Source organism: Oncorhynchus kisutch, linkage group LG3, assembly GCF_002021735.2.
Source record: "Oncorhynchus kisutch isolate 150728-3 linkage group LG3, Okis_V2, whole genome shotgun sequence".
Classification (NCBI taxonomy): Eukaryota; Metazoa; Chordata; class Actinopteri; order Salmoniformes; family Salmonidae; genus Oncorhynchus; species Oncorhynchus kisutch.
In genome coordinates this window covers 73,712,015-73,739,272 of record NC_034176.2, presented here as the reverse complement: position 1 = coordinate 73,739,272, position 27,258 = coordinate 73,712,015, and the positions used below count along the sequence as shown (strand labels likewise).

The 27,258-nt window shown below is 43.4% G+C and overlaps 2 protein-coding genes across 2 annotated transcripts in view; both read right to left on the bottom strand.

The window, feature by feature from the left end:
• The window catches only part of LOC109881656 (adenylate cyclase type 2-like), an 82,176-nt gene extending 81,991 nt beyond the window's left edge, over positions 1-185 (bottom strand). Inside the window, exon 1 of the mRNA XM_031814486.1 lies at positions 85-185. The gene's annotated coding sequence lies outside the window, so the exon portion shown is untranslated. The remainder of the gene's footprint in view (positions 1-84) is intronic.
• On the bottom strand, positions 175-24,386 carry LOC109881651 (terminal nucleotidyltransferase 4B-like). The gene is made up of 12 exons (XM_031814498.1): positions 23,543-24,386; positions 13,179-13,302; positions 10,997-11,043; positions 7,771-7,891; positions 6,326-6,433; positions 5,907-6,035; positions 5,516-5,726; positions 5,134-5,260; positions 4,873-4,976; positions 4,481-4,635; positions 4,196-4,339; positions 175-4,015 (listed from the first exon to the last, which is right to left on the bottom strand). The coding sequence occupies exons 1-12, from the start codon at positions 24,046-24,048 to the stop codon at positions 3,854-3,856; spliced, it is 1,938 nt and encodes a 645-aa protein (XP_031670358.1). The 5' UTR covers positions 24,049-24,386; the 3' UTR covers positions 175-3,853.
• Positions 24,387-27,258: the final 2,872 nt, after the last annotated feature.

Genomic DNA, 27,258 nt, shown 5'->3' with positions numbered 1-27,258 from the left:
GTCTTTACATCTATTGGTTTAAGTACATTTGTCTGTTCCCCCAGTGGTTTTGCAAATTTTCCTACTAATGGAGGTATTTCTTACCTTCTGTTACCGTTTCCTTCCTGTTAGGGGTGCAGGAATAAAGCACCAGGGAGCAGCAATATACCTTAGGACGTTCACCAGGAGTTTCAATTATTGTACTGTGGGTTTTATTGCATGGGTTTGAATAGCTGTAGAAACTACAATTTGGATGAGTCGATACAGTTTTGTTGAAGTACTTGCAGTGAGAAGATATGATTACAGATTGTGACGGCACCGATAAGTCATTCGGTGTTCCCTGACTTGTTTCCTAAGTGTCAAATCAAATTCACAGATATATACTGCATTTAGGTCCAAACTGTACTTTTCTAAGACAATATTTTTCAACCATCTAAAAACGCCCAAATATGTTGTCTAACATATTTGCTAAAATAGTAATTGTAGCTCAAATTAGACATTCCTACTATGTGTATAAATGTAATTACAGCCAGTGGATCATCTCTGTGTTTCACAACCCTGGTCCTCGAGTAGCCCCAACAATAACCCTTTTTATTGTAACCCTGGACAAGCACACCTGATTCAACTGAACATCAGGCAGGTAGCCTAGTGGTTAGAGCTTTGGGCCAGTAACCGAAAGGTTGGTGGATTGAAGCCCCGAGCTGACAATGTAAACATCTGCCATTCTGCCAGAGCAAGGCAGTTAACTCACTGTTCCCCGGGTGCCGAAGACGTGGATGTCGATTATGGCAGGTCCCGCACCTCTCTGATTCAGAAGGGTTGGGTTAAATGCATTGCTGTACAACTGATTCGGTATCCCCCATTCCCATCAAGCCCTCAATGAGTTGTCAAGGGCAACAACAAACCTGTGTACTGTTGGGGGTCCTCGAGGACCGAGGTTAGGAAACAGTGATTATCTAGTGCACAGACAGTGCATTCGGAAATGACTTTATCCACATTTCTAAAGTTATATTTATTATAAAATGGATGTTTAAAAATAAAATTGACACAAAATACCCCATAATATCAAAGCAAAAAAAGGTTTAGACATGTTTGCAAATTTATAAAAAATAAAACAAATACCTTATTTACATAATTATTCAGACCCTTCGCTATAACACTCGAAATTTAGCTCAGGTGCATCCTGTTTCCATTGATCACCCTTCATGTTTCTACAACTTGGGAGTCCACCTGAGATAAATTCAAATGATTGGAAAGGCACACCTGTCTATATAACGTTTGACAGTGGAAGTCAGAGCGAAAACCAAGCCATGAGATCGAAGGAATTGTCTGTCGAGCTCCAAGACAGGATTGTGTCCAGGCACAGATCTGGGGCAGGTTACAAAAACATTTTTGCAGCATTGAATGTCCCCAAGAACACAGTGGTCTCCATTATATGGAAGAAGTCTCTTCCAAGAGCTGGCCGGCCAACCAAACAGAGCAATCGGGGGAGAAGGGCCTTGGTCAGGGAGGTGACCAAGAACCCAAGTCTCTCTGACAGAGCTCCAGAGTTCCTGTGTGGAGATGGGAAAACCTTCCACAAGGACAACCATCTCCGCAGCACTCCACCAAATCAGGCCTTCATGGTAGTGGCCAGATGGAAGCCACTCAGTAAAAGGCACATGGCAATCTCCAAGCGGGCTGTCAAAAGGCACCTAAAGTACTCTGACCATGAGAAACAAGATTCTCTGGTCTGATGAAACCAAGATTGAACTCTTTGGCCTGAATACCAAGCGTCACGTCTGGAGGAAACCTGGCACCCTCCCTACGGGGAAGCATGGTGGTGGCAGCATCATGTTGTGGGGATGTTTTTCAGCAGCAGGGACTGGGATACTACTCAGGGTTGAGGGAAAGATGAACAGAGCAAAGAACAAAAGATCCTTGATGAAAACCTGCTCCAGAACGCTCAGACTGGGGCGAAGGTTCCTTCCAACAGGACAAAGTCCCTAAGCACACAGCCAGAGCCCAGACTTGAACCCGATCAAAAAAACTCTGCACAGACCTGAAAATAGCTGTGCAAGACTCTCCCCATCCAACTTGACAGAGCTTGAGAGGATCTGCAGAGAATATGGGAGAAATTACCCAAATACAGGTGTGCTAAGCTTGTAGCGTCATACCCAAGATGACGCAAGGCTGTAAATCGCAGCCAAAGGTGCATCAACAAAGTACTGAGTAAAGGGTCTGATTACTTATGTAAATGTCATTTCAGTTTTTGCTTTGTCATTATGGGGTATTGTGTGTAGATTGAGGGGGGTGGGAACAATTTAATTAATTTTAGAATCCAGCTGTAATGTAACAATGTGGATAAAGTCAAGGGGTCTGAATACATTGACTATGACGCTGAAGAAAAGGTCTAAATGCAGTATGAAGGTGCCAGCTGTGAAGAGTCGAGTAATGCCACCATCTACAGGTTAGTTGTGGAACTGCAATCAGATGTTGACATACCGGACATTTCAGCGAGGGGTTGTTGACACATTAACAAAGAGGTGTTTGTTTGCATTATATTCTGACCAAAAACTCAGCTCCCTTTTAAAGTAGACCAGCCACATATTAAAACAAAATGCCACAAAACAGCAACATTGGTACTGTACCTGACCAATTATACTTCCCCAATATCCCACTATCCAAATATAAGATACAAGAATATGGTCTCTCGTGTTAATACGTATAACATGTATAGTACTATATATTCATATCATTAATAGAAAAATACATGAACAAATACACATTTTCATAATGGGTAAATTACCAAAGGGAAAATATTACCTCCCACACCTGTGGATCTTAGACATATTTCAAGTGGAGAATCTTTCTAAAATCATTATGTCCTCTAACTGTAATTCTATGAGTCTGGGAGAACCTCTAAATACCGTCACTGATGTTGTATAGAGCTGTGTGTATGAATGAGTGATTTGTCCCCAGCCAGCCAGTAATCTATAGGGCTGTGTGTGCACGTTACCTGACTAAGGCATACTGCTAACACTGTTAGTGCATCCCAAATGGCACCCTATTCCCTATTTAGTGAAAGTAGTGTACTAATTCGGGAAGGGGGTATAATTTGGAAATAAGCCTGTCAACACATTGAGAGAGCAGCCAAGTAGAAATAGAATGCTGATGATTTATGTTGGCAATGAAACCCAAACCTGCCACTACTCAGATTAGCAGGCAAATGTGCACATATATATTTGCCTTGAATCCGTAGTATCCTGTAAAAAGTCAAACCATTCTTGTGATATTTTTTTCTCAAAAGATTTCTGCATGTTTGTCTTTTTGTGTACAAATCTGTGTGTAATCCGATTACAACCAAAAAATAACCGCCCATCAAAAAAAACAAAATTATTGTCTCCACTTACAGATTGAAAGACTAAACCCCAAAATGCAATCTGTGTACTCCCCCCCCCCCTTCTTTCTTCAATATAACATTTTGTAAATTTTTGTTATTTGTGTATTTTATTCTTTTTTTAAAACTTTTCTTGCTGAAGTTCGTTCGCCAGCCAAGTTCCAGGTATTGCTTGTCAAAATCTACATTACTTTCCAGACACTTATTCCTCAAACACCAGATGGCGCTATGGTAAAAGGCAAGATTTGTAGGTACTGGATGTGGTGTGTAGCTCCACTGTAGAACAGGTTAATGTCAAGGAAGAAAATGAGCATTTCTTTCAAGAACTAAGCCCCAGCATTTCCTATTTCTTTTTTGGGATATTTTTCAGCTATAAAAAGATGCGTGTCGCTTGAGAGAAGGAAGATCCTTAATACTACTCAGTCAGTACGTGGTCTGGCAGCAGAAGTGGGACAGTCAGTCTGTCAGTCTGTTGCAGAGCAGACCAAGACAGCCCTATCTGCAGAGGTCCTGGGCCTCTGAGTGCTGCTGAGGTTTCCTCTTCTTGCTGTTGCCCTGGTAGTGTGGCTTGCTGCTCGGGTGGCTCTTGATGTTGGATGAGGACGAGTTCTGCTGGACGTGGTGGGTGTTTTTACTGGACGAGCGGAACAACCTGGCCTGGGAAACCAGACACACACCTAGTTAGAACAGATCACTGGTAGGCCTATGTGTGCCATTGAAATGTAAAATGTAAATGGTTATCGACAGTGTGTTGTAACGCTCAGGTCATAAAAGTTCAAGGCATTTGTAGGTACAGTTTTTCAGTGGTTGACTTAGGCTTCGTCAAGCTGACCCTACCTTGCCCCCCTTGTTGTCAGTAGGAGTGCTGGTGGTGTGCCTCTGTGTTCTATGATTGGTCACGCCACCTGAGGATTCTCTGTGGGCGCTGGAGCCCCGCCCAGGCAGTTGCTTCACTGTCTTACAGGGCGTCCCGTCAGAATCCTGGGGACAACCAATCACGACTCAGTAAATCAGGTCAACAAGCAATGGGTGCATCACATTAAATGTCGTGTTAAGAGTTGATTTCCTCAGATAGTAGTTTTAGTGTGCACACATGGTGTGTTTGAGTGTAACAAAACTCACAACGTCGCTGGAACTGGATACCGTGGAGGATGAGGATGACACTAATGAGGAGGAGTTGGAGGAGGTCTTGCTGCGAGATGCAGTCACCTCCTCCGTCAGGTTGTTGTTGCACTCGTCCAGCTGCTGAGGCTTCACCAACAGTGTGACATCATTTCCTACAGCAACAGCACATGAACGAACAGTGGTAAGACAGTGTGTGTGTGTGTTTTAGATCGATTAAATAGCAGTCGGACTTCACTGATCTACAAATCACCTTGGATTCCAAACTTAAAACGTAACTAAGATGACCAATTTTGCACCTTGTCTTACTGAAACTGATCCCCTCAAACACACTATCAACTCGATAGATCTGAGACAGTGTCAAGACTCACAGTAGTACTGTGAAAACATACCATTCAGGGCAGGTTCATTCTGAGACTGTGGTCCCCAGAGCTTGGTGATCCAGTCCCTGTATTCAGCTACTTCCTGGGTCACCCGGATTATTCTGCCAAGTATACTGGAGGAAAGAAAATAGGACATATCAGATTAGAAGAACTTGTTTGCAGTAGTTCAAAGAGATTATTTAATAAATAACAAGATTTTTTAAAGATAGCAGCCAAGGAATGTGAGAGCTGTCGTTGGTTAAAGCGAGCCCTAGCTCACCATCTCCTTACCTCTCAGACTCGTTGTTGGGGTAGTACTTGGCGATGGGCGATACGGCGTGGTTGAGCACTATGTAGGCATAGTCAAAGGCCTGCTTCACCTGCAACACACCGTATGAGCTGCGGCCAACGTCGTTATCTGTAGGAGGCAAGAGGCATGCTTAGATCATCTATTTGGGAAGAGTGACTGATTTCAGATATTGTCTGATATTGAGCTGACTTTTTAGCCTTTGTATGGGCACCTGGGCCGTCTTATTCATGCCCGTTAAAGTGTGTGATTTTTAGGTTTAGTGTTATCAGTAGTTGACGGATGTTACGGATCTTGAGCGTCACAGTGCTAAAAAGAGGTATCACCTGTGCAAGTGCACCCATGCTGAATGGAAGGCCATGTTACCTGGTGCTAGGGGGTCCTCAATGAAGAGCATGGAGGGCCTGTAGAGGTCAGTGCTCTTCTGAACCTCGTCTTTGGCCACATAGCTGCCGCCATCTTTGATCCGGATGCCCGTCTTCAGGTAGTTGAAGTGGCGCCCATAGAGCTCAAAGAACTCTATAAGGAGAACGCCCACGTTGGCATTGGGGCTGCACGCATCTTCTCTGTAGTGAAGCTGAAAGAGGTCAATTGCATAGAGGAACAAGCCAAATCATCTTAGTTCACTGAATGAGAAAGACTTAAAATGTGTCAAAAGTGTGTTATAGACAGTAAATTAGTAATGTTAGATACGATCTATCCTGCACTGTGTGTGTGGGCTACTTGAGAGAATAGCAGAAGAGCAGAAGTCTCTCACCTGCAGGAAGCTGACAGCCATAAGGAAAAGACTGTAGGAGCCGATCCCTCCAGTGAAAACCTCATTCAGATCCCTCTGGAGCAGGAACTGCTTCAGCACCAGAACCAACTTCGGAAGCACTGGGTATTTCTTATGGATAAAAGAAACACGTGGTTATGGTTAAACCTGTGGTTATGGTTATAGTGCCCTCTAGAGGGGAATGTCTCAGACTAGGACATTGGGTATGGCTGGATTGAGGGACTGAGGAGACGTAGTTAAGTGTATTAGCTACCAACACCTACGTCAGAACCCAAAGAACCTGACAAATATACAACAATCTATGCATGCTAACTGTCAAGCCTGTTTCATCAGCTAGGTCTTACCGGACTGCATTAGGTAAAAGCAATGTACCCTGAATAAGAGATGCCTGCTTCACTTACCTTTTTGTAGTCTTTGATGAGAAGGGCAGCTTTAACTCCGTTCTTCACATTGAAGCTGATGTCCACCTTCACCTCTGTGCGGAAGTCTGTCAGCTTGATGATGGGTACCTAGAACATAGTGATGAGGATTGATTTACAGATACACAGTCACTGGAGGCAATGACACACTGCACAGTTAGTATGCATGCACAACATGCAGATGACTCAACGCTATACATGTCAGCTACCACAGCAACTGAAATGACTGCAACACTTAACAAAGAGCTGCAGTTAGTTTCATAATGGGTGGTAATGAATAAGTTAGTCCTAAATATTTCCAAAACAAAAGCATTGTATTTGGGACAAATCATTCATTAAACCCTATACCCCAACTAAATCTTGTAATGAATAATATGGTAATAAGCAACTTGCTTGGAGTAACCCTGGATTGTAAACTGTCATGGTCAAAACATATTGACACAGCAGTAGCTAGGATGGGGAGATGTCTGTCATTAAGCGATGCTCTGCCTTAACAACACTATCAAAAAGGCAAGTCATTTTTATTATTTATTTATTTTACCTTTATTTTACTAGGCAAGTCAGTTAAGAACAAATTCTTATTTTTAATGACGGCCTAGGAACAGTGGGTTAACTGCCTGTTCAGGGGCAGAACGACAGATTTGTACCTTGTCAGCTCGGGGATTTGAACTTGCAACCTTCCGGTTACTAGTCCAACGCTCTAACCACTAGGCTACCCTGCAGCCCCTGTCATACAGGTCCTAGTTTGGTCACACCTGGACTACTGTTCAGTCGTGTGGTCAGGTACTACAAAGAGGGACTTAGGAAAATTGCAATTGGCTCAGAACAGGGCAGGACGGCTGGCCCTTGATGTACACAGAGAGCTTATATTAATAATATGCATGTCAATCTCTCCTGGCTCAAAGTGGAGGAGAGATTGACTTCATCACTACTTGTATTTGGTGATAAGTATTGACATATTGAATGGACCGAGCAGTCTGTCTAAACTACTGGCACACAGCTCGGACACCCATGCATGCCCCACAAGACATGTCACAAGAGGTCTCCTTACAGTCCCCAAGTCCAGAACAGACTATGGGAGTCATAACTACACAGTACTCTATTCCACATCAAGTAACTTATGCAAGCAGTAAAATTACACTTTAAAAAAACATAAAAATACACCTTATGGAACAGCGGGGACTGAAGCAACAAACAAAAGGCACAGACACATGCATACAAACACACGATAATGTACACACTATACACACACTTACACAAGGATTTTGTGTTGTAGATATGTGGTAGAGTAGGGGCCTGAGGGCACACACTTAATGTTGTGAAATCTGTTGTAAATGTATTGTAATGTTAAAAAAATAAGTATAACTGCCTTAATTTTGCATGGACTCCAGAAAGAGTAGCTGCTGCCATAATAAATACAAACATACCGTGGCCTTGTCCAGCACTTTGATGGAGTTCTCGTCAGTCACGTTTTTCTTCCGCAGGGCCTCTTCCAGGGTCCAAAGGGGCAGGTTTTCCCAGTTCCCAAACACCACCAGATCGATGTCACTAGGAAGTGGAGTAAGTAGAGGTCAGAGCAACATCACATTCGGATCTGAAGAGAGGACTCTCCAGTTCACTTTCACACACAGCTTATTGTCACTAATCCAGAGTCCCCAGTTACAGTGTTGTGTGTGTGTGTGTGTGACGCGGGAGAGGAGAACGGTCTGGCTCGTCAAGAAACCAGGTTAAAAAGGCTTTGGATCAGCAGTGCTAAAATGACCACAGCCTTAATCCCCAAAAACAAAGGCAAATAATTACACAATGGCCAACCACATCTCTTTCTTCATATAACCACACAAAGGGGTGAATTCTGAACACAGTTAAATGTGCGTAAATGTAAAAGTATTCCCTTTTTATGCACTTCTCTCAATACGTATGTATTCGGACCTTGAACTTAAAAGAAAACTCCACCCAAAAACGGTATTTTGATATTAGTTTCATTAGTCCATTGCGGTTATAGTCCCAAAATGTTTAGCATGTCAGCAATCAAGTTTAAGATGTATAACTTTAAAAATACAAAAATACAGCCGGTATGATGCATTTTGCCTTATATGATGCAAAATGTGTCATATTGACGTTACGCAACCGAATAAGGCAAGTCAAAATACCAAATACTGATTAGTGTGTAGGAAAGGCCTAAGAGCTTACCCACTTGGAACAGATGTCAGTTAAACATCTGGTTTGGATTTACATGTGGTTGAGTTGTCACCTAGCATAAATTAAATAAGTGAAATTAACAAAAACAATCACCTGTCATTGGATTTAGGTTAAAAAATTAATTCCTTTACGTTGATTGCTTTTTCAAAATCAAATTAAATGTTTTTGTTGAAGTTACGTGGAAACAATGTTGATTAAACCCGTTTTTGCCCAGTGGGTAGTTTTTGTAGTTTAACCCCATCAGTCCCGAGAACCCAGCAAATATCTGCTTTTCATTTATCCGCATGTCCAGCTCTTATACAATGCCTTTCGAAAGGCTATGAGACTTGGAATTGAATTCAGGTGCATCCTGTTTCCATTGATCATATTTGAGATGTTTCTACAACTCGGAGTCCACCTGTGGTAAATTAAATTGATTGGACATGATTTGTAAAGGCACACCTGTCTATATAAGGTCCCACAGTTGACAGTGCATGTCAGAGCAAAAACCAAACAACGAGGTTGAATGAATAGTACGTAGAGCTCCGAGACAGGATTGTGTCTAGGCACAGATCTGGGGAAGGGTATCAAAACATTTCTGCAGCATTGAAGGCCCCCAAGAACACAGCGGCCTCCATCATTCTTAAACGGAAGAAGTTTGGAACCACCAAGACTCTTCCTAGAGCTGGCCACCTGGCCAAACTGAGCAATCGGGGGAGAAGGACCTTAGTCGGGGAGGTGACCAAGAACCTGATGGTCACTAACAGAGCTCCAGAGTTCCTCTGTGGAGATGGGAGAACCTTCCAGAAGGACAACCATCTTTGCAGCACTCCATCTTTATGAAAGGCACTTGGAGTTTGCCAAAAGGCACCAAAAGACTCTCAGACCAAGAGAAACAAGATTCTCTGGTCTGATGAAACTAAGATTAAACTCTTTGTCCTGAATGCCAAGCGTCACGTCTGAAGGAAACATGGTACCCTCCCTACAGTGAAGCATGGTGGTGGCAGCATCATGTTGTGGGGATGTTTTTCAGTGGCAGGGAATGGGAGACTAGTCAGGATCGAGGCAAAGATGAACAGAGCAAATTACAGAGAGATCCTTGATGAAAACCTGCTCCAGAGCACTCACCTCAGACAGGTGCAAAGGTTCACCTTCCAACAGGACCACGACCCTAAGCACACAGCCAAGACAATGCAGGAGAGTGGCATCGGGACAAGTCTCTGAATGTCCTGGAGTGGCCCAGCCAGAGCCCGGGCTTGAACCCGATTGAACATCTCTGGAGAGACCTGAAAATAGCTGTGCGGCAACGCTTCCCATCCAACCTGACAGAGCTTGAGAGGATCTGCAGAGAAGAATGGGAGAACTCCCCAAATCCAGGTGTGCCAAGATTGTAGCGTTATACCCAAGAAGACTCAATGCTGTAATCGCTGCCAAAGGTGATTCAACAAAGTACTGCGTAAAGGGTCTGAATACTTATGTAAATGCCATAGCAGTTTTTTTTGTTGCAAAAATGTAAAACTTGTTTCTGCCTTGTCATTATGGGGTAGTGTGTGTCGATTGAGGGAAAAAAAACTATTGAATCAATTTTAGAAAAAGGCTGCGACCTAACAAAATGTGGAAAAAGTCAAGTGGTCTCAATACTTTCCCGAAGGCACTGTATTTAGCCTCACAATTAAGTGTTTTATTGTGAGGATAAAACAATGACAAAACAGTGGCATCTGAGTTTAAAAATAAAAGTCTGCCAAAGTAAAAACCTGATTTTAAAAAATGAATGCAGTAAGTATAGAAATAGTTTGTTCACTGGGAAATGAATATCTAACTAGTCAGTGACAACTGTGTGGGGTTTGTGACTGCAACTGAGTTTATTACAGTATTATAGAAACTATGTCCTGGGATTTCCCATGATCTTCTATGCAGAAGAACCCCTTACCTTCTAACGACACTTATGAGCATCAGAGAAAAACATTTGGCTTTTAATAGTTTGTAGCTCAAACTGTAACTCAAGACATTTTGGTAGAACAGACAAAATCAAATGGTTCAACCCAGAAGTCCGTAGCTCAAACAAACACTGTTTAAAAGTGGTTAGAAGTCCAAAACACACCAGCGATAAGGTGGGACTCATTGGGTTAAGGGTCAGTTTACACTTACTAATGGTGCGCGGGTCAGCTGCTTGTTCACCCGCCCGCTATTGCTAATAACGCATCCACAACCGCCCAAGTATATGTGAAAAAGTGAATCTGAGGCCCGCAACTGGCCCTAAGACGGATTTTTAAAGGTGTTGTTTTCTCTTTATTCAACCCGCCATCCACCCACCCGCCCGAACTTCATCCACACAATATTTAAACCCGACCACCCCGCGGTTATATCCGCAGGGTCTGCAGGTTATGAGTCAACACGCATATCACCAACACACTATACGAGAGATTATGATAGGAAGGCCATTATGTACTCCATTACCTGAATCAAACAGCTTACCTGGTTGGCAGATAGAGGCCCGTGCTGAAACTCCCAAACACTTGAACCTGTAACAAAGTCAAATGTGTTATTCATTGATTTCACTTATCAATCAGATAAGCCGAGCTATACACTCGCTTTGAACTGATACAATTGCAGGTAATTTGTTAGAAAATAAAGACAAATGATTTGTTTTGACTTCTGTCATGTCACGTGACAACAGTCTGATACTTGGAGACAGGTGTCAACTAAAGCAATACAAATATAATATTTATGCTAAGTGGGGAGAGAGTCTAACATGCATCAACTTATTTCACCTTTTATGCAAGTCAGTGAGCTGACAACCAGTCATTATCTGACAACCATGCAATGTTCTTGGGGGCAAAAAATGGGATCTGAACAAACCATTACTACTGTAGTTATGAGAACAAGGATAAAATGCTTTAAACCCCAACGGTTTGGACAAAAAATACATTAAATAAGCATTTTATTTAATGCGTCCAGATTCCAGACAAATATCCCGCTTTATCTGAGCTTTGTGGGCATTAACCAATGTCACATCACAACAGTTTTTCACATTGGTTCTGAGGGCTCAAAAATAGCCTTTGCTTAAGCCTTAAACCAGCCATTATTCCCTCCTAGGCTGAGCTCCTGCCTGAACCGACCAAGGGGGTTAAAGCCTGGGCTCCAATCTGCTTACTAGAGGCAGGGCATGTGATGTGGGTGATGGTGATGGATTGCCACTGTGTCCAAAAGGTAAACTTAACTCATGGCTCGGCTCTCTACTGTATAAAGAGCTAGTGGTCATCACTTAAATTATTGAGAGACGGGGTGCAGTTAGAGAGGGAGAGAAAGACATGGTGGCTGCCTCCTAGACTAATTATTCAGCTACCTGGTGGGTTCAAAGTAGTTCAGTTCACCCAGTCACAGACAGGTCTCGTATTGAGTGTGTGTAAGAGGTCAGGGGATTGCTGGGAGTCTTAGTCCTGTTCTTGTTGTGGACAGGATATAAACTGCTCTCCTGCCTCAGTGGATAGAGTAAGAGGTAGGAGCAGTACCAGGAACAGCAGTGGACTTTTCTGTTTAGCTCAGTGATGTGCAACTGTTTTACATTTTTTGAGATCAATTCCTGTGATACTACACAATTTGCCGTGGGACAGAGAAAAATGTGCAGTTTCACAGCGACTTCCCTGTAAATTTGACATATTTTGCCATAGGGTGAAGAAATTAAATGTCTTTATATGATGTCTGAGTAAGAGTGACTAACAAAATCCATAGGGGTTGGTAATTCGACCATGATTACTACAAGATAGCTGGCCACTAGACATTTTAGCTGACATGGGCTAATCGAGTTAGTGTCAGTGACTGACATAAGAGAACTGCTGATGTACAACCTCATTTAGAAATTGCACCTTGTGTATTCTACTATTCCAACTCAACAGTAAATTGAGACCCAGACGGAGTTCATAAACAAAAAAAAGTGATCCGCGGGCCTACAAAACGGCAGTTGTCCATCCCTGGTACAGCTTGTAAAGCTGAGAGCAGACACACACAGCTCTATCAGCAGGCTCCAAGTCAGCAGGAATAAGGACACCTGGAGCCCTGTAGATTACAGGCCAAAATATAACACAGCAGGGAGATAAGAGCAGACCGACCAGGCACTTTCACAAATGGTTGCTGGTCACAAGCCCCACCATATACGGCCTGTCTTTCCTCTTCATTACAGCTCAGCCTATAGGGAGAGAAAATAACTCTCTCCTACAGAGAGACTCCTTTCAGACAGCTATAGAGCCAGCCAGAGAAAGACTAGAAAGATGTAAAGACAGCAATTCTACATAGAGCAGCAAGTTCTCATGCTGTCTCTAGCAATGAAGGGAAAATTTGAAATGAAGGGAACAGGAGATTGTGAGAATCTCAAGCAGCTTGCTGTGTGGGTGTGACCTGTCTGTGTAGCTAGAAACCACTCTGCCTGTCACTTCTAGTAGTTGGTGTTGGCTTTTATGTAAGCATGAACTCTACATGGTTGCAATATTTATTTGAACGACGACCTGTATTAGCCTGGGCCCAGATCTTTTCAACTATGTTAAAGTTTCAACAACCAGAGGAGTTCGCCGTACACCAATAATGGTCAAACAGATCTGGGACCTGGCTAGACCTGTATGGGCTTAGGACTGGAACTGTAGCGATGCGAGTGATCTCTTACATCAGCAGTGGGCCACAGGTCTTTGATGACCCTCTCGATCCTGTCCACCACCTCCATCCTCATCCTCTCCTCCTCTTCCCGAGGAGACATGTGCTTGTAGAAGTCATTGATCTCCTCATGGAGCCTGCAGAACACAGAATGAAAACAGCATGATCAGGGTTAGGGAGGGAGACAAAGACTGAGCGAGAAAAATAATAAAGGGAGAAAGTAGCATGGTCATGGGGATAGTAGGATAGAGTCTGAAACAGATAAAAATTCACTGACAAAGATTGAAGGCAGAATATATTGATTGAAGGCAGAATATATTGATTGAAGGCAGAATATATTGTAAGAGAAAAATCTAAATAACAAGTCTACAATACAATTGATGGGGTCTACAATACATATTTTATTATGCCAGTCAGTCAATGCAATTTGTTAACAACTTTCACAGGTAGCTCACTGAACAGCCACCAGAGACAATTACCCCGCCCTACCATGTAATGGAAATGGTGAAAATCGAAATGACACTTCCTCAAACACACTAGGCGTTCGTGAGGAGTTAACTGCAAAGCATCATTATTACATTAACTGGCTTCTTTACTGGAGGCGTGTTATGTTAAAGGCTAACTGCCAACACCTGTGTGCCAACAAACTGTAATCAAGTAGCATCTACTGAAGACTGGAAGAAATGCATTAACTACACGATTATGACAGACAGGCTGACGTGTGTGAGAAAAGATCAAAGCCACAATAATGCAATACATCTACACCTTTGGTACAAATCATAGGGCATATTCCCACTGTTAGGGGTATGGAACCCAAAGCAATTGGCATAAATGTAATGTCCCTTGCCTGATTAAATAGTTTGGGAGGACAATGCTGATAAGTACAAGTGTTGCTGTCCTTGAGTTAAAAATGGGTGCTTAAATCAACAAATCGACTTTACTAAACGATCAACAGGGCTGCTTCCCTTCACCCCGGTAAGTCAGGTAAACTTGGTGGGTATGAATGCCATGGCTCGTTTAGGGAGACCAGGGACTGTGCCAACTGTCAGATACATTACACAATGGCACAGAGACAAGACCGTGACTGGGTCAGTAATTGACTGACTGGGGTTATTTCTGCCTGCAATTCACCCTGCTGTCTGTCTAATATTAAAGCTGCAGATTGACCAACACACCTACCCACAGGGCCTAGACCAGAGCCTATATCAATAACACTAAAGACTGGGTCACACAAACATTCACACGTGGTACTGATTGCCGCCCACACACACACGGTGCGGCCTAAGCCAGCTGCCACCTCATACTTTGACCCAACCAACACACGTCCTTGTTGTTCCAAACTCTACTGGTTAGCTCTTGTATGTTCTGGCCAGTGCTTAGTGTGGGGACAGGAAGCGGAGCAGGAACAGAATGGAGAGGAATCAAGCCAGTCAAAGGGGATTGGAGCAGACAACACGTGGACACGAGGTCTAACACTCAGTGACCAACCAACACTAAGGCCGTAGGTAAACTCAGTCATCGGAGGATAAAATACTTATTCTCTTTCCTAATCTTACAAAGGAAACTCTACTAGCTTGAGTTGAATAGCAAGCTGCACATCCAGCATTATGATTGTGAGTAGAGCAGAGGCAGCAGTCCTGTTGTGTGAGCAGCTGTAATGTGAGTGAACACCACATACTGGAGGGGGTGTACTAGAGGCCAGGACACCAGAGGGCTGGGCTGGGGCTGTCGTGGACTGGCAGTGGAGCAGGTCACTCTGCCCTGGCTGCCCCTTTACACACACAATCCCAGTCACCCACAGGGCCATGTAAACACAACACAGCACCCAGCCAATGACAGGCCTGCAGCACAGCTTCCTTTGGCAGGAAAATCAAAGAGAGTGGGAAAGAAATGGTAGCTACTTCTGAGCTTGTGTACCCGAGAGGGCTCAGCTGTGAGAAACACTAGTAGCTACTGTAGAGGACTCAGCCTGCTTGTCATTTGGGTAGCGCTGCGTTTCAGATAACTGTCTTCCCTGGCGCTTACAGTAGTCTGTGTTACACCTAATCCTCATCGACACCCAGACAAACATTCCTGGTGTAGCAGCCAGGAGTCCTATTGAAGGGCCCTGACCCGGTTAGACCCCAGCCGACAGCAGCCCCAATCACCAGCCTGTCTGTTGGCCCAATCTACACAGCAGTCCAGCCAGCCAGACAGTCATGCCAGTTCAATGCCATCAGTCCCTGGGTAGAAGTACTCCTCCCTGATGTGATGATACCAGGCCTTTCCAGCTACATCACTGCAGGTGTTCATCCTCAAACAATGATCCCTTTATATTCACACAGAGGGGTGTATCACACAGCTTGTAATATAAACAATAGGCTGCTAAACTAATCTAACTTCTACACCTTTCCTCACCCAAGCACCAGCCTCTCCCATTTTAAGTAGGCCAAGCTAACTCCTCAGGGCAGGCCCGGTAATCGTGTGTGAAGACACCCACCATGAGGTTCCCTGTCCTGAGGTACCATGAGCTGTTTTTCTGGACGGGCCAGGGCCTCACATTACAGTGTATTCTGAGGTGACTGAAGCGGAGCACTATGCAGGGGATTCCTTCCTTCTCTTTCTATTTGTCTCTTCATTTCTGGTGTTGGTCAGACTGACATGGGAACAGGAGTTAAGTTCAACACTTATCACACACAGGCAGCAACAGGCCCACAGATACGCTCTGCAGCGGCAACCTGGCTGACAGCATTCATCACGCCCAGTCAGTTACTGCAACAAAGACTGCACCGTGAACACACCTAGAGTCAACATAGCAAGGTATGACTAGTGAGAACTAGAGATGGGGGAGGGGGGAATCGATACAAAAGCATCTAAATTAATGACAGATTTAATTCTGACTATTTTGAGGAAGTGTATACTGGCTAGTGTCTCAACGTGGCCAAACAGCACTATTGCCGTTTGCTTTTTTTAAAAGAGAATATGTAAGCACATTCGTTCGGTTTGCCGCCAGCTGAACTGAAGCATGCTGATGCCTTAAGTCACTCCATCGAGAGCCACCAGTAACAATAGAGGACAGGGGAGGGGGCCGTCCTCAGACATACAGCACAGGAGGGAAGCAGTCTGGCACTGGGCCAGGAGATACAGCCATCAAAAATCCATTTATATTGAATTCACATATAGCCATTAACTTGGACACATTCAATTCAACTGACTGACACACACGTCACATATTGATATGATGCGAACGCACACACACTCTTCCATACATACACTCCCACAGAAAGTCCATAGTCAAACTTTTGTCACACGTACCACACAATGACTGATACACTTATCGGGGGAGATCAAACAAATCTCCCAACAATTTGGAGTCAATGGCAATAGAAATGTGTCTCACACTGCCAGCCTCCTACACTGTGCTTATAACAAGCAAAAAACTGTGCAAGAGTCAGTTTCATTTCAGAGAGTCAGCCTAAGCATAGGCTCTCTATTCCAGCTCAGACCAGTGGTGCTGCTAAGTTTCATTTCACAGTAGCAGTGTCTGACTGGCTGTCCGTGTGAGAGAGAATGGGTTTCGTTTCAGGGTTAAGCCACATTGCCTCGTCACCCAGGGAACCGGCTTAGACCAGGAGGAGCAGCCCAGTGCCTCTGGAGCATGTGACAAGCAAAGAGCAGGACTAGGCAAACGCATTTGGGAGCCCTGGGTTTGGAGGAATGGCTTTGCAACTGAAACAGGCAACATCTTTTCCAAGATATAGATACTGTAGTGTACAACTGAGCAGCAAGTGCCAATAGGTTTCTGAGGCAGCAGAGTAGGTGTGGTGGAGGAAATATGTTTTCATATGAAATTACAAAATACAAAATACAAAAATACAAAATAGCCTCCAATACCCTACTCAACAAATTGGATGCAGTCTATCACAGTGCAATCCGTTTTATCACCAAAGCCCCATATACTACCCACCATTGCGACCTGTACGCTCTTGTTGGCTGGACCTCGCTTCATACTTGTCGCCAAACCCACTGGCTCCATGTCATCTACAAGACCCTGCTAGGTAAAGTCCCCCCTTATCTCAGCTCGCTGGTCACCATAGCATCTCCCACCTGTAGCACACGCACCAGCAGGTATATCTCTCTAGTCACCCCCAAAACCAATTCTTTCTTTGGCCGCCTCTCCTTCCAGTTCTCTGCTGCCAATGACTGGAACGAACTACAAAAATCTCTGAAACTGGAAACACTTATCTCCCTCACTAGCTTTAAGCACCAACTGTCAGAGCAGCTCACAGATTACTGCACCTGTACATAGCCCACCTATAATTTAGCCCAAACAACTACCTCTTTCCCAACTGTATTTAATTTTAATTTATTTATTTATTTTGCTCCTTTGCACCCCATTATTTTTTATTTCTACTTTGCACATTCTTCCATTGCAAAACTACCATTCCAGTATTTTACTTGCTATATTGTATTTACTTTGCCATCATGGCCTTTTTTGCCTTTACCTCCCTTCTCACCTCATTTGCTCACATTGTATATAGACTTGTTTATACTGCATTATTGACTGTATGTTTGTTTTTACTCCATGTGTAACTCTGTGTCGTTTTATCTGTCGAACTGCTTTGCTTTATCTTGGCCAGGTCGCAATTGTAAATGAGAACTTGTTCTCAACTTGCCTACCTGGTTAAATAAAGGTAAAATAAAATAAAAAAAATTAAAGAGGGGGAGAAGCATAACATCAGGATCTCATCTGAAAGTTTACGGCTGCAGTGGCAGACTGGTACTGCTTATTGACTAGCTGCTCAGATGAACAGTTCAGACACAGGCAGTAAAAGACAGAGGGAAATCAAACTGGCTGCCAAAGTGCCTTTGAGAAAGGAGAGGGTTCGCTGGCAGATGGCTTTTCAAATGTGCAAGGCCAGCCCCTTGGTTTAGAATGGCCTCCACCGAACAGCATTAGAGCAACCAGCTATAAATACTGCAGAAGGACCAGGGACAGAAATAACAGGGTACTGTACCATGCCCATGTTTCATAGCGCTGCCAGAAACAGTGAGAGACATGTCATCCAGCAGGCATTCTCTTCACGTGAACCTGCAAAAACTTTCCTCACTCACTGGTTATTAGGCAGTCCCTCTGTTGGCAGTGCTACATGTGTAAATATGCCTCTCACACAAAAACATGAGTAGGCTAGCCTATGAGTGACAGGGCCAGCAATACACACAGTCACACACAGGAAAGGATGTCAACCCAAACCACACAATGAACATAAGGTGGCAAATTCATTAAGCTTTCATCAATGCCTGACTTATCCTCCAGCAGCACTATGGTGGCTCAGACTGGCTACCATAACCAGAGGATTTGGGTTAAAGACTACGAGGACCCGTTGTCCCTGATCGTTAGTGACCTGCTTGGCCTCATTGGAGTTATCCGGCACACACTAGCTGCAGTTGAAACCATGTGTTTAGTGCTGCAAAAAAAGCTCCCGGCTCCACAGGCTCCAAAACATCTGGCGTGCTGGAAGTCCAGCCATAAACACTAGACTACACTTATATTACACCATCCTCTTCAATTTAAGTCCTAAGGCTCGATCCACCATAACATCTAGGCCTATATTCAGAAGTACAGAGACCCATGGACAGACAGACATCAAAAGAACAATCTGATCTTTATTAATTGGGCTGCTAGATCTTGGGCTACCCCAAATACAATCTGCAGACACAATGCTAACAGATTTGAGCCATTAGCACTAATCTAAACATTAGCAACAAGAGTCTCGTCTACTCAAACTTGTGTGTTTGGTGTAAACGTACTGCATGTCATGTCCTCTGATCTCCATGACAATTTCCACTCCATCTCTGAGCTCACAGGCTAGATAGACTCCAATCACTGCATGACCCTAGTTTGCCTATCAACCAAGTCAATCATGGCTCCTCCCACTGTTTGAGGCCTTTTAAAAAAAGAGCCAGGATGCAACATGTGAGTGGCAACCTATCAGACAAGCATAGAGATCTGTGGTACACAGGTTGCATATTGAGTTCATCAAGACTGGAGTAGAGAAGAGAGCACAAGGTGTGCTTTTCATCATTAGTCACATGGCATGATGTGACGCCTGTACCTTGGTAGGTTTCTCTTAATCTGCCTGGTTGAAAGGCATTTATACAGGCTTATGAAAATGTAATTGTTTAAATACTGACCGTGAAAAGAGATTTCAAAACATCTTTAAAATTACCATAATTTGAACAGAAACGGCCACCAAAAAAACACAGCAGTCTCCAATAATTTAAACTTATTGTCAAACAGTACAACATTCACAAAATAAATATGATTGTCTTTCAGTATTGAATTTGTCTGGGCTGTACCAAAACAAGAAACAACTTGCTACCCCCTATGCTGTTCAGACTACATTAACGGCTTTCAAATCGGCCAGATGGGGAGAACATATCAAAAAACATTCCTCTTTAAGCACATGGGATCGCTGAGATAGAGGGATCCCCACACGTGCTGGTAGAGGGAAGGGTATATTACCCACAGTCCAAAGAACCAGCAGCATGTATAGCTCTCTGCAAGTCCTCGCCTCACCACCTGGCTGTATGCCAGAAGGAGGGGGGGGGGGCAAATGTCTTTTCTCAATTAGATTTACAAGACATGTCAAAGACAAAATTATAAGTAGCATGTCATTTTAAAATGTTTGCATGCTTTTCTCCTTCAAGAAAACAATAGCTGATTCAAAGGGGGTGTGGCAGATTTCAAAACTCTTCCGTGAAGGACTCAGGTAGGATACACTTGTGTTTGTTTCCTCGCCTAAAGGGAGGCTATCGAGGAGGACCATCTTCCGTTTGCCTACTAACGAAATGACAAACTCAACGACCGCTTACCGGTTTCCGGGTCACGGAGGAGAAAAGATGGAGGACGGACATTTGCCCAAACGAGAAAACCCCATTGATATCTCTAACAGCCAGCACAGTATAGACCGAGCCATAGTTCTAGGAGTGGTGCTGTGTTGGGGTAACAAGAGGTGATATCTGGAAGCTGGAGCGGTGGGACTTAGATCATAAATCTCAGAGATGGTTATAAAAACAATAATGTGCCGATACTGATAGTCACCAAGAAATTAGCAGCACATTTAGATGGCCCATGGGGTAAACATTGTACAAAACTAATCGGGCACTGTGTGACCCCGGACCTCAAAACACAGGACCAAGGCCAGGGTTGTGTTCAATAGCACACACAAAAGGTAATGAAACAAACATTTCTTATTGGACAAGTTCAGACAGTCTCTCCCTGTTTCACTCCATTTGGAGAAGTTTTCTTCTGTTTTGTGCCTAGTGAACACAACCCAGGTTTTTCCACAGCTAGTTGTGTGTGACAGCACAGTGCAGCCATACAAATACTATTTTAGGCAGTCCACTCCACTCACACACCAATAACATTTCTGGGTCTTTCACAACAGCTTTTGTTTCAGTTAATCAGAGGTGGCAGAACGCCATTGCTGCTCCAGAGCTCATTGGATGGAGGGCTCTGTGACATCAGAGAAAGAGCTCAGGTTTCTCTCCTGGAGGGGCGGGTTTGTTTTGGGAGAGCGAAGCCAGGACATGCTCAGCGTGTGCTGCATGTAAACACAGCACCCCTTATACAGAGCGGCTGGACCTTCTGGGCTCAATCATGCAGTCCAACAACTCTGCACGCATTTACACACCTCCACCCCCATCCACCCTATCCCCACCCTCGCAACCAACAACAGTGCCTTAATCGTCCAAGGAAAATTGTTCATCTTCCCCCACCCTTTTCTTTCCCCTCCCCATCAAATTGTGTATGCCACAGTGGTCACAGTCACACTAATGCAAATTCAACCCCTTGACTAATGCGAGCCTGAATAGGCAATCCCTCAGGTATCACAAGCACAGGAAAATGCACCTTGATGTGAATCACTTTCAAATTTTGCCCTCCCCAGTCAGGGACTTGGGGAAGAAAGCTAATGAAACGTTTCCACAACCAGAGATTACAAGCCTGAAAAACACTTTCTGAAAGCGACACTATCAATTGGCAGATATTTAGGCATTACATGTATATATTGTGAAATATATGTTCATTATGCAACTGAGTAACTAAGCATTGTGAGCAGAATAAGAACCAGGAGTGTGGGAGACAGAGCCTGGTTGTGACTGTGATCCAGGCTGTATAGTAAAGGTTGGGGTATTAGAGTAATCACTAAGGAATGTCCTTATGCAAACAGTGTACTTTATATTACTATAAATGAGGATCAGCTTAGCTAAGACTTTGCTCTGGGCTCTTGCATGTTGCTAGCCTACGCTTGTCAGGCACGTAGAAGAGGTGGAAAAAACGCCTCCACACCTCAGCCTTTAAAACAATACCCCACCCACCTCAGGACTTTTCTCTAGTTTAAACTAGTAAAAACTGCCTTTCTGAAATAGCTGTCTCGTTAAATTTCTGTCACACTGAGACTATATAAACTAATTGGTCAATATGTTATTTTCAAGACAGACCTGGTCCTGCATACCTGGACGAATAAACAGAGCGGGGAATCAGGCAAAACAACAGTGATAAGATAAGGAAGGCATTTGGATGGTTGTAAAGCACATTTCATTTCAGCATCACATGTCTGGGGAAATACCCTCTGTCATTACAGAGAAAATGGTTACAGTAACCTAACCCCTAACGGCTTTGTACCAACCTGACATATTGATCATAATCAGTAAGCTAGTATAGCCAACCTATATTAAAGACAGTGTGCTCGGGGCTCCCGAGTGGCGTAGAGGTCTAAGGCACTGCATCTCAGTGCTAGAGGCGTCACTACAGACCCTGGTTCGACCCTGAATCACAACCGGCCATGATTCGGAGTCCCATAGGGCGGTGCACAATTGGCCCAGTGTCCTCCTGGTTAGGGTTTGACCGGGTTAGGCCGTCATTGTAAATAAGAATTTGTTCTTAACTGACTCACCTAGTGAAATATGGGTTACATAAAAATACTATACTAAGAGACTCTACTAAGAGGTCTGGACCTTTACGGCTGGGAGGGTATACTTGCCCTGTAGCTACATGGCCACAAGCCCTACTGACTGTACCTGATAACTACATTTGTGTCAAAAGTGGGATAACCTCTCAACCTGTCAACTTACGGAACACTTAGAGAGAAGGGAAATAGTTCAGCCTCCCTATACATGTTATATACTACGGTTTTTGACCAAGATTGCTGAACCTTTAGGATACATGTTGTGCATTTGCATCTGCCCAGTCGCTCCCCTTTAAAGGGGGGCAGAACTCACTGATGTCACCTCGCTTTCACACAGTCATTAAGAAAGATACCATTTCCGAATTGCAACTTGGGGTTGTGGTTTGATGTGGGCCTGTTATGTTTGCTATATGTACTCTGACAGTTATCATTGTTGGTTCCTATTCACTCACAGTAGCTAAGATATCCCCAAACAGCCACCCTATTATGACTTTGGCTAAAGGAATAAATTGTGTTTGTGATGCCAAAGTTAGCTCTGAGGATGTGTGATTTGGAAGAAAAAAAACACGCTGTTTAATAAAGAACAAGTATTGTTCCTTCAACATAACATTGGCTACGATGTAGTAGTGTTGTCTCACATAAAGAAGTCAGAGGCGATGCATGCTAATGGGTAGATCTGCTGTCTAAAGAATTTGATGGGTTTCTTCAATCTCGCAAATCTCAATTTTGGAAAATACTGACTTTGACCAAAAGTATCCTTATTTACATATTTTAGTACATTTTGGAATTAGAATAGATGCTTCTGACTATTATATCCACCAGAGAAGTAAGATTTTCGGTTTTAATTGCTGCAAATAGGCAACAGTGAAACAGACGAGAAATACCGGCATTAGTTAGGTAGGCTTAGCCTGAGTCAGTCAGTCACATGTCAACTATCAAGAAAATAATTCTGCATTGATTTGACAATGGTTACTGCTCAGTACTCGTGCTTTTAGCTAAATGTCATTCGGATTAGATTTTTTTTGCTTAGCTCGTCAGTGTAGTGACCACATGCAGATGTTGGCACCCACGAGGTAGCTAGCTACCAAGGTCATAAAACAAATTGCTGGATGTAGCTAACTAACTAGCTAGTTAACTGTCCCATTACTTTCGACTGACCGTAGCTGGTTAGGAACGTCCCCCAACATCACAGATAATGACGCGTGACGGTCAAATCGGGACGCCTAAATATGGCTATGATGTCTAACCATATGAATATGTGCGCTCACTTCACCAGCCAAGTTAACTGGCTGGCTAGTTGTCTAACCAACTAACGTTAGTGTGGCAGAGATATATAACGTTAGCTAGATAACGCGTGATTTATGATTAACTTGTAACGTTATATGAGCAACGAGCTAGTTTTGATGAGTGTAATTTTGTTTCTTACCCCAAGATTCCTTCAGAGTAGTTCTTGACTTTCCATGGTGTTCCCGTGTAACCACAGCCTCCGGTCTCGAGGCTACTGTTGAATCCATAAGTGCTAGCCTTGTTGTCTCTTTTCCTTTTGTTGGGGTGTCCTGAGACCCCAGAGCCCACTTGCCCCCCTCCGCTGCCCCTCCCCAACGATGAACGGTTGTTGTGGTTGTTATTAGCTTCCAACGGAATAAAGTCTCGTTGTTCGACTACATCTCTGTCTTTCGTTGAGTTGGACATTCCCTTGTTCCTGGGTTCGCTGTTAGTGACAGCTCCGTTCTTGCTAGAGATTACGTTACCCAATGTCCCGTTGATGTTCGATTTCTGACTGAGGCTTGACGTGCTTGACAAACTACCCGTGTTACAGTTGTTATTGAAGTACAGATTCCCCAGACCTTGTGTTGTTTCCCAAATCTGCATCCACAGGCTGTTGGCTGGTCCACGTTGTTCTGGCTGAAACCAAGCGATTCTTGGATCCATCAAACGACAGTGCAGGCACACTGCCCCAGAGCAAGGCTCAGTTCGTGTAGCTAAAGCTAGCCAGGTAGCTAGCTAGCTAACCTCACTCAAGCTTTACAGCGGACTAACGTTAGATATGAAGGTTACTTCAAATTGCTATACAATATCTAAATCTGCTATCCATGAATTAAAACGACTATTAGATACTATTATTATTAGACAGTAGGCGTCGTGTTTAATGAAAGAATGTTGTCAAAGTTTGGATTCAAGAAATAAGGAAACGTGCAACCATTGCCTATCGAAGCGATTTCTGACCCTTTCCTTCTGATTGTGGGACCTCAATGGCGGACACTGCGCAGCCGCAGATTCGCGCAGAGTGAAATGGTGATTCGAAAAGGGCGGAGAAAGTGTAGTTCTTACGCAAGAGCAGAACATGTTACCTGTTGCGTAACAATGGGCGACAGATTAATTATTTTCACATGAGAACATGAGGTACACACACTGAAATAAATCGGTGGGAGGTTTGTAATACAATTTAAAAAATGCCAAGATAGCCCGAACTTAAATGGTTACTTAATGTCATGACAGGATATTGTCATGACAGGATATCCTATCAATCAGGCTGATAAATTATATTTCCATTATTTCAAAGTATGAAAGCAGCATATCAAAGTGGAGGATATATATCAACAGCTGTGCCTTCTCCCTTCAATGAAACCACCATTGCTGAACTATTTTCTAAATCCAAAACCACAATTTGCTCCCTTGACCCTATGACCACTGCCTTAGTTAAGGCATGTCTCCCTGTTCTGCCTCCTGGTGGTCAAGATTGTAAATGCATGCATTTGAGAAACAGACGCATCACAAATCCTCAACTGGCAGCTTCATTAAATAGTACTCGCAAAAAAACAGTCTCAACGTCAACAGTGAAGAGGCGACTCCGGGATGCTGTCCTTCTAGGCAGAGTTCCTCTGTCCAGTGTCTCTGTTATTTTGCCCATCTTAATCTTTTATTTGTATTGGCCAGTCTGAGATATGGCTTTTTCTTTGCCACTCTGCCTAGAAGGCCAGCATCCCGGAGTCACCTCTTCACTGTTTACGTTTGAGACTGGTGTTTAGCAGGCACTATTTAATGAAGCTGCCAGTTGAGGACTTGTGAGGCATCTGTTTCTCAAACTAGACACTAATGTACTTGTCCTCTTGCTCAGTTGTGCACTGGGGCCTCCCACTCCTTTTTCTATTCTGGTTAGAGCCAGTTTGCGCTGTTCTGTGAAGGGAGTAGTACACAGCGTTGTACTAGATCTAATGTTTCTTGGCAATTTCTCACATGGAATATCCTTCATTTCTCAGAACAAGAACAGACTGACGAGTTTCAGAATAAAGTACTTTGTTTCTGGCCATTTTGAACCTGTAATCAAACTCACAAATGCTGATGCTCCAGATACTCAACTAGTCTAAAGAAGGCCAGTTTTATTGCTTCTTTAATCAGAACAACAGTTTTCAGCTGTGCTAACATAATTGCAAAAGGGTTTTCTAATGATCAATTAGCCTTTTAAAATGATAAACTTCAATTAGCTAACACTAAGTGCCATAGGAACACAGGAGTGATGGTTGCTGATAATGGTCCTCTGTACGCCTATGTAGATATCCCATTAAAAATCAGCCGTTTCCAGAAACAAAAGTAAGTCTACACTGTATATCTAATCAATTTTATGTTATTTTAATGGACACAAATTTCACTTTTCTTTCAAAACAAGGACATTTCTTAGTGACCCCAAACTTTTGAACGGTAGTGTGCATCCACACAAAACCCAACTCCACTCTGCCACCCCACTCTGTCATTGCCTGTGTCCGTGAACTGAACTTGGATGAGCAATACATTTTTTTCTACTAAACGATGACAAAACAGAGATCATGGGCCCAATATCCCTCATCAATAAACTGGGTCAACTCAACATGAACATCTACAGCTGCACCATCCACTCCAACTCCATAGTCAGGAACCTTGGTGTTACATTTGACCCCACTCTGTCGTTGAACCCCACATCCAAAACATCACCAAGCCTTCTTCCACCTCAAAAACATCTCACAACTCAGACCTTCTCTCACTGACCCCAATGCTGAAAATCTCATTCATGCCTTTGTTTTATCAAGCCTGGACTACTGCAACACCATTCTCTAGTCTCCCCGCCAAAACACTGGACAGACTTCAACATATAAAAAAATTCAGCTGCACAAGTCCTCATACACACACACCAGACCTAGGGACCACATCACCCCCATACTCAAACTCCACCAGCTCCCAGATCAATAACGCACACACTGGACTGGCACCAACATAACTTACTGACCTACTGGCACCCACATAACTTACTGACCTCCTGCACCCCTACCTGTTCACTGCGTTCCTCGGACACTGGCCTGCTCACAATCCCTCACACCAGGCTCCACTCCATTGAAGACGAGGATTTTAGGTCCCCAACTCTGGAACTCTCTCCACTCCATGTGGAGTGTTCTCCATGGTTAATCTGTCATCATGTTTAGTGTTCTCCATGGTTAGTCTGTCCTTATGTTTAGTGTTATCCATGGTTAGTCTGTCATCATGTTTAGTGTTCTCCATGGTTAGTCTGTCCTTATGTTTAGTGTTATCCATGGTTAGTCTGTCATCATGTTTAGTGTTCTCCATGGTTAGTCTGTCCTTATGTTTAGTGTTCTCCATGGTTAGTCTGTCCTTATGTTTAGTGTTATCCATGGTTAATCTGTCATCATGTTTAGTGTTCTCCATAGTTAGTCTGTCCTTATGTTTAGTGTTCTCCATGGTTAGTCTGTCCTTATGTTTAGTGTTATCCATGGTTAGTCTCATCATGTTTAGTGTTCTCCATGGTTAGTCTGTCCTTATGTTTAGTGTTCTCCATGGTTAGTCTGTCCTTATGTTTAGTGTTCTCCATGGTTAGTCTGTCCTTATGTTTAGTGTTATCCATGGTTAGTCTCATCATGTTTAGTGTTCTCCATGGTTAGTCTGTCCTTATGTTTAGTGTTATCCATGGTTAGTCTCATCATGTTTAGTGTTCTCCATGGTTAGTCTGTCCTTATGTTTAGTGTAACGGTACTTTTACATAATTTTTGTGATTTTGTTGCTTTTTATCCTGCTGATTCTATTGTATATAAAGTGACTTTGGGCGTCGTGAAAAACACCAAATAAAATGTATTATATCCTCCCCAGTATCAGAAC

What these genes read in the sequence shown, in the direction of transcription:
- LOC109881651 (XM_031814498.1), bottom strand. Translation starts at nt 24,048, where the DNA reads ATGGATCCAAGAATCGCTTGGTTTCAGCCAGAACAACGTGGACCAGCC. An exon ending in TGGCTGTCAGCTTCCTGCAG is followed by an intron (nt 5,727 to 5,906) that starts GTGAGAGACTTC and finishes GACCTCTTTCAG; the next exon opens with CTTCACTACAGAGAAGATGC. An exon ending in CTGACAACAAGGGGGGCAAG is followed by an intron (nt 4,016 to 4,195) that starts GTAGGGTCAGCT and finishes CTGGTTTCCCAG; the next exon opens with GCCAGGTTGTTCCGCTCGTC.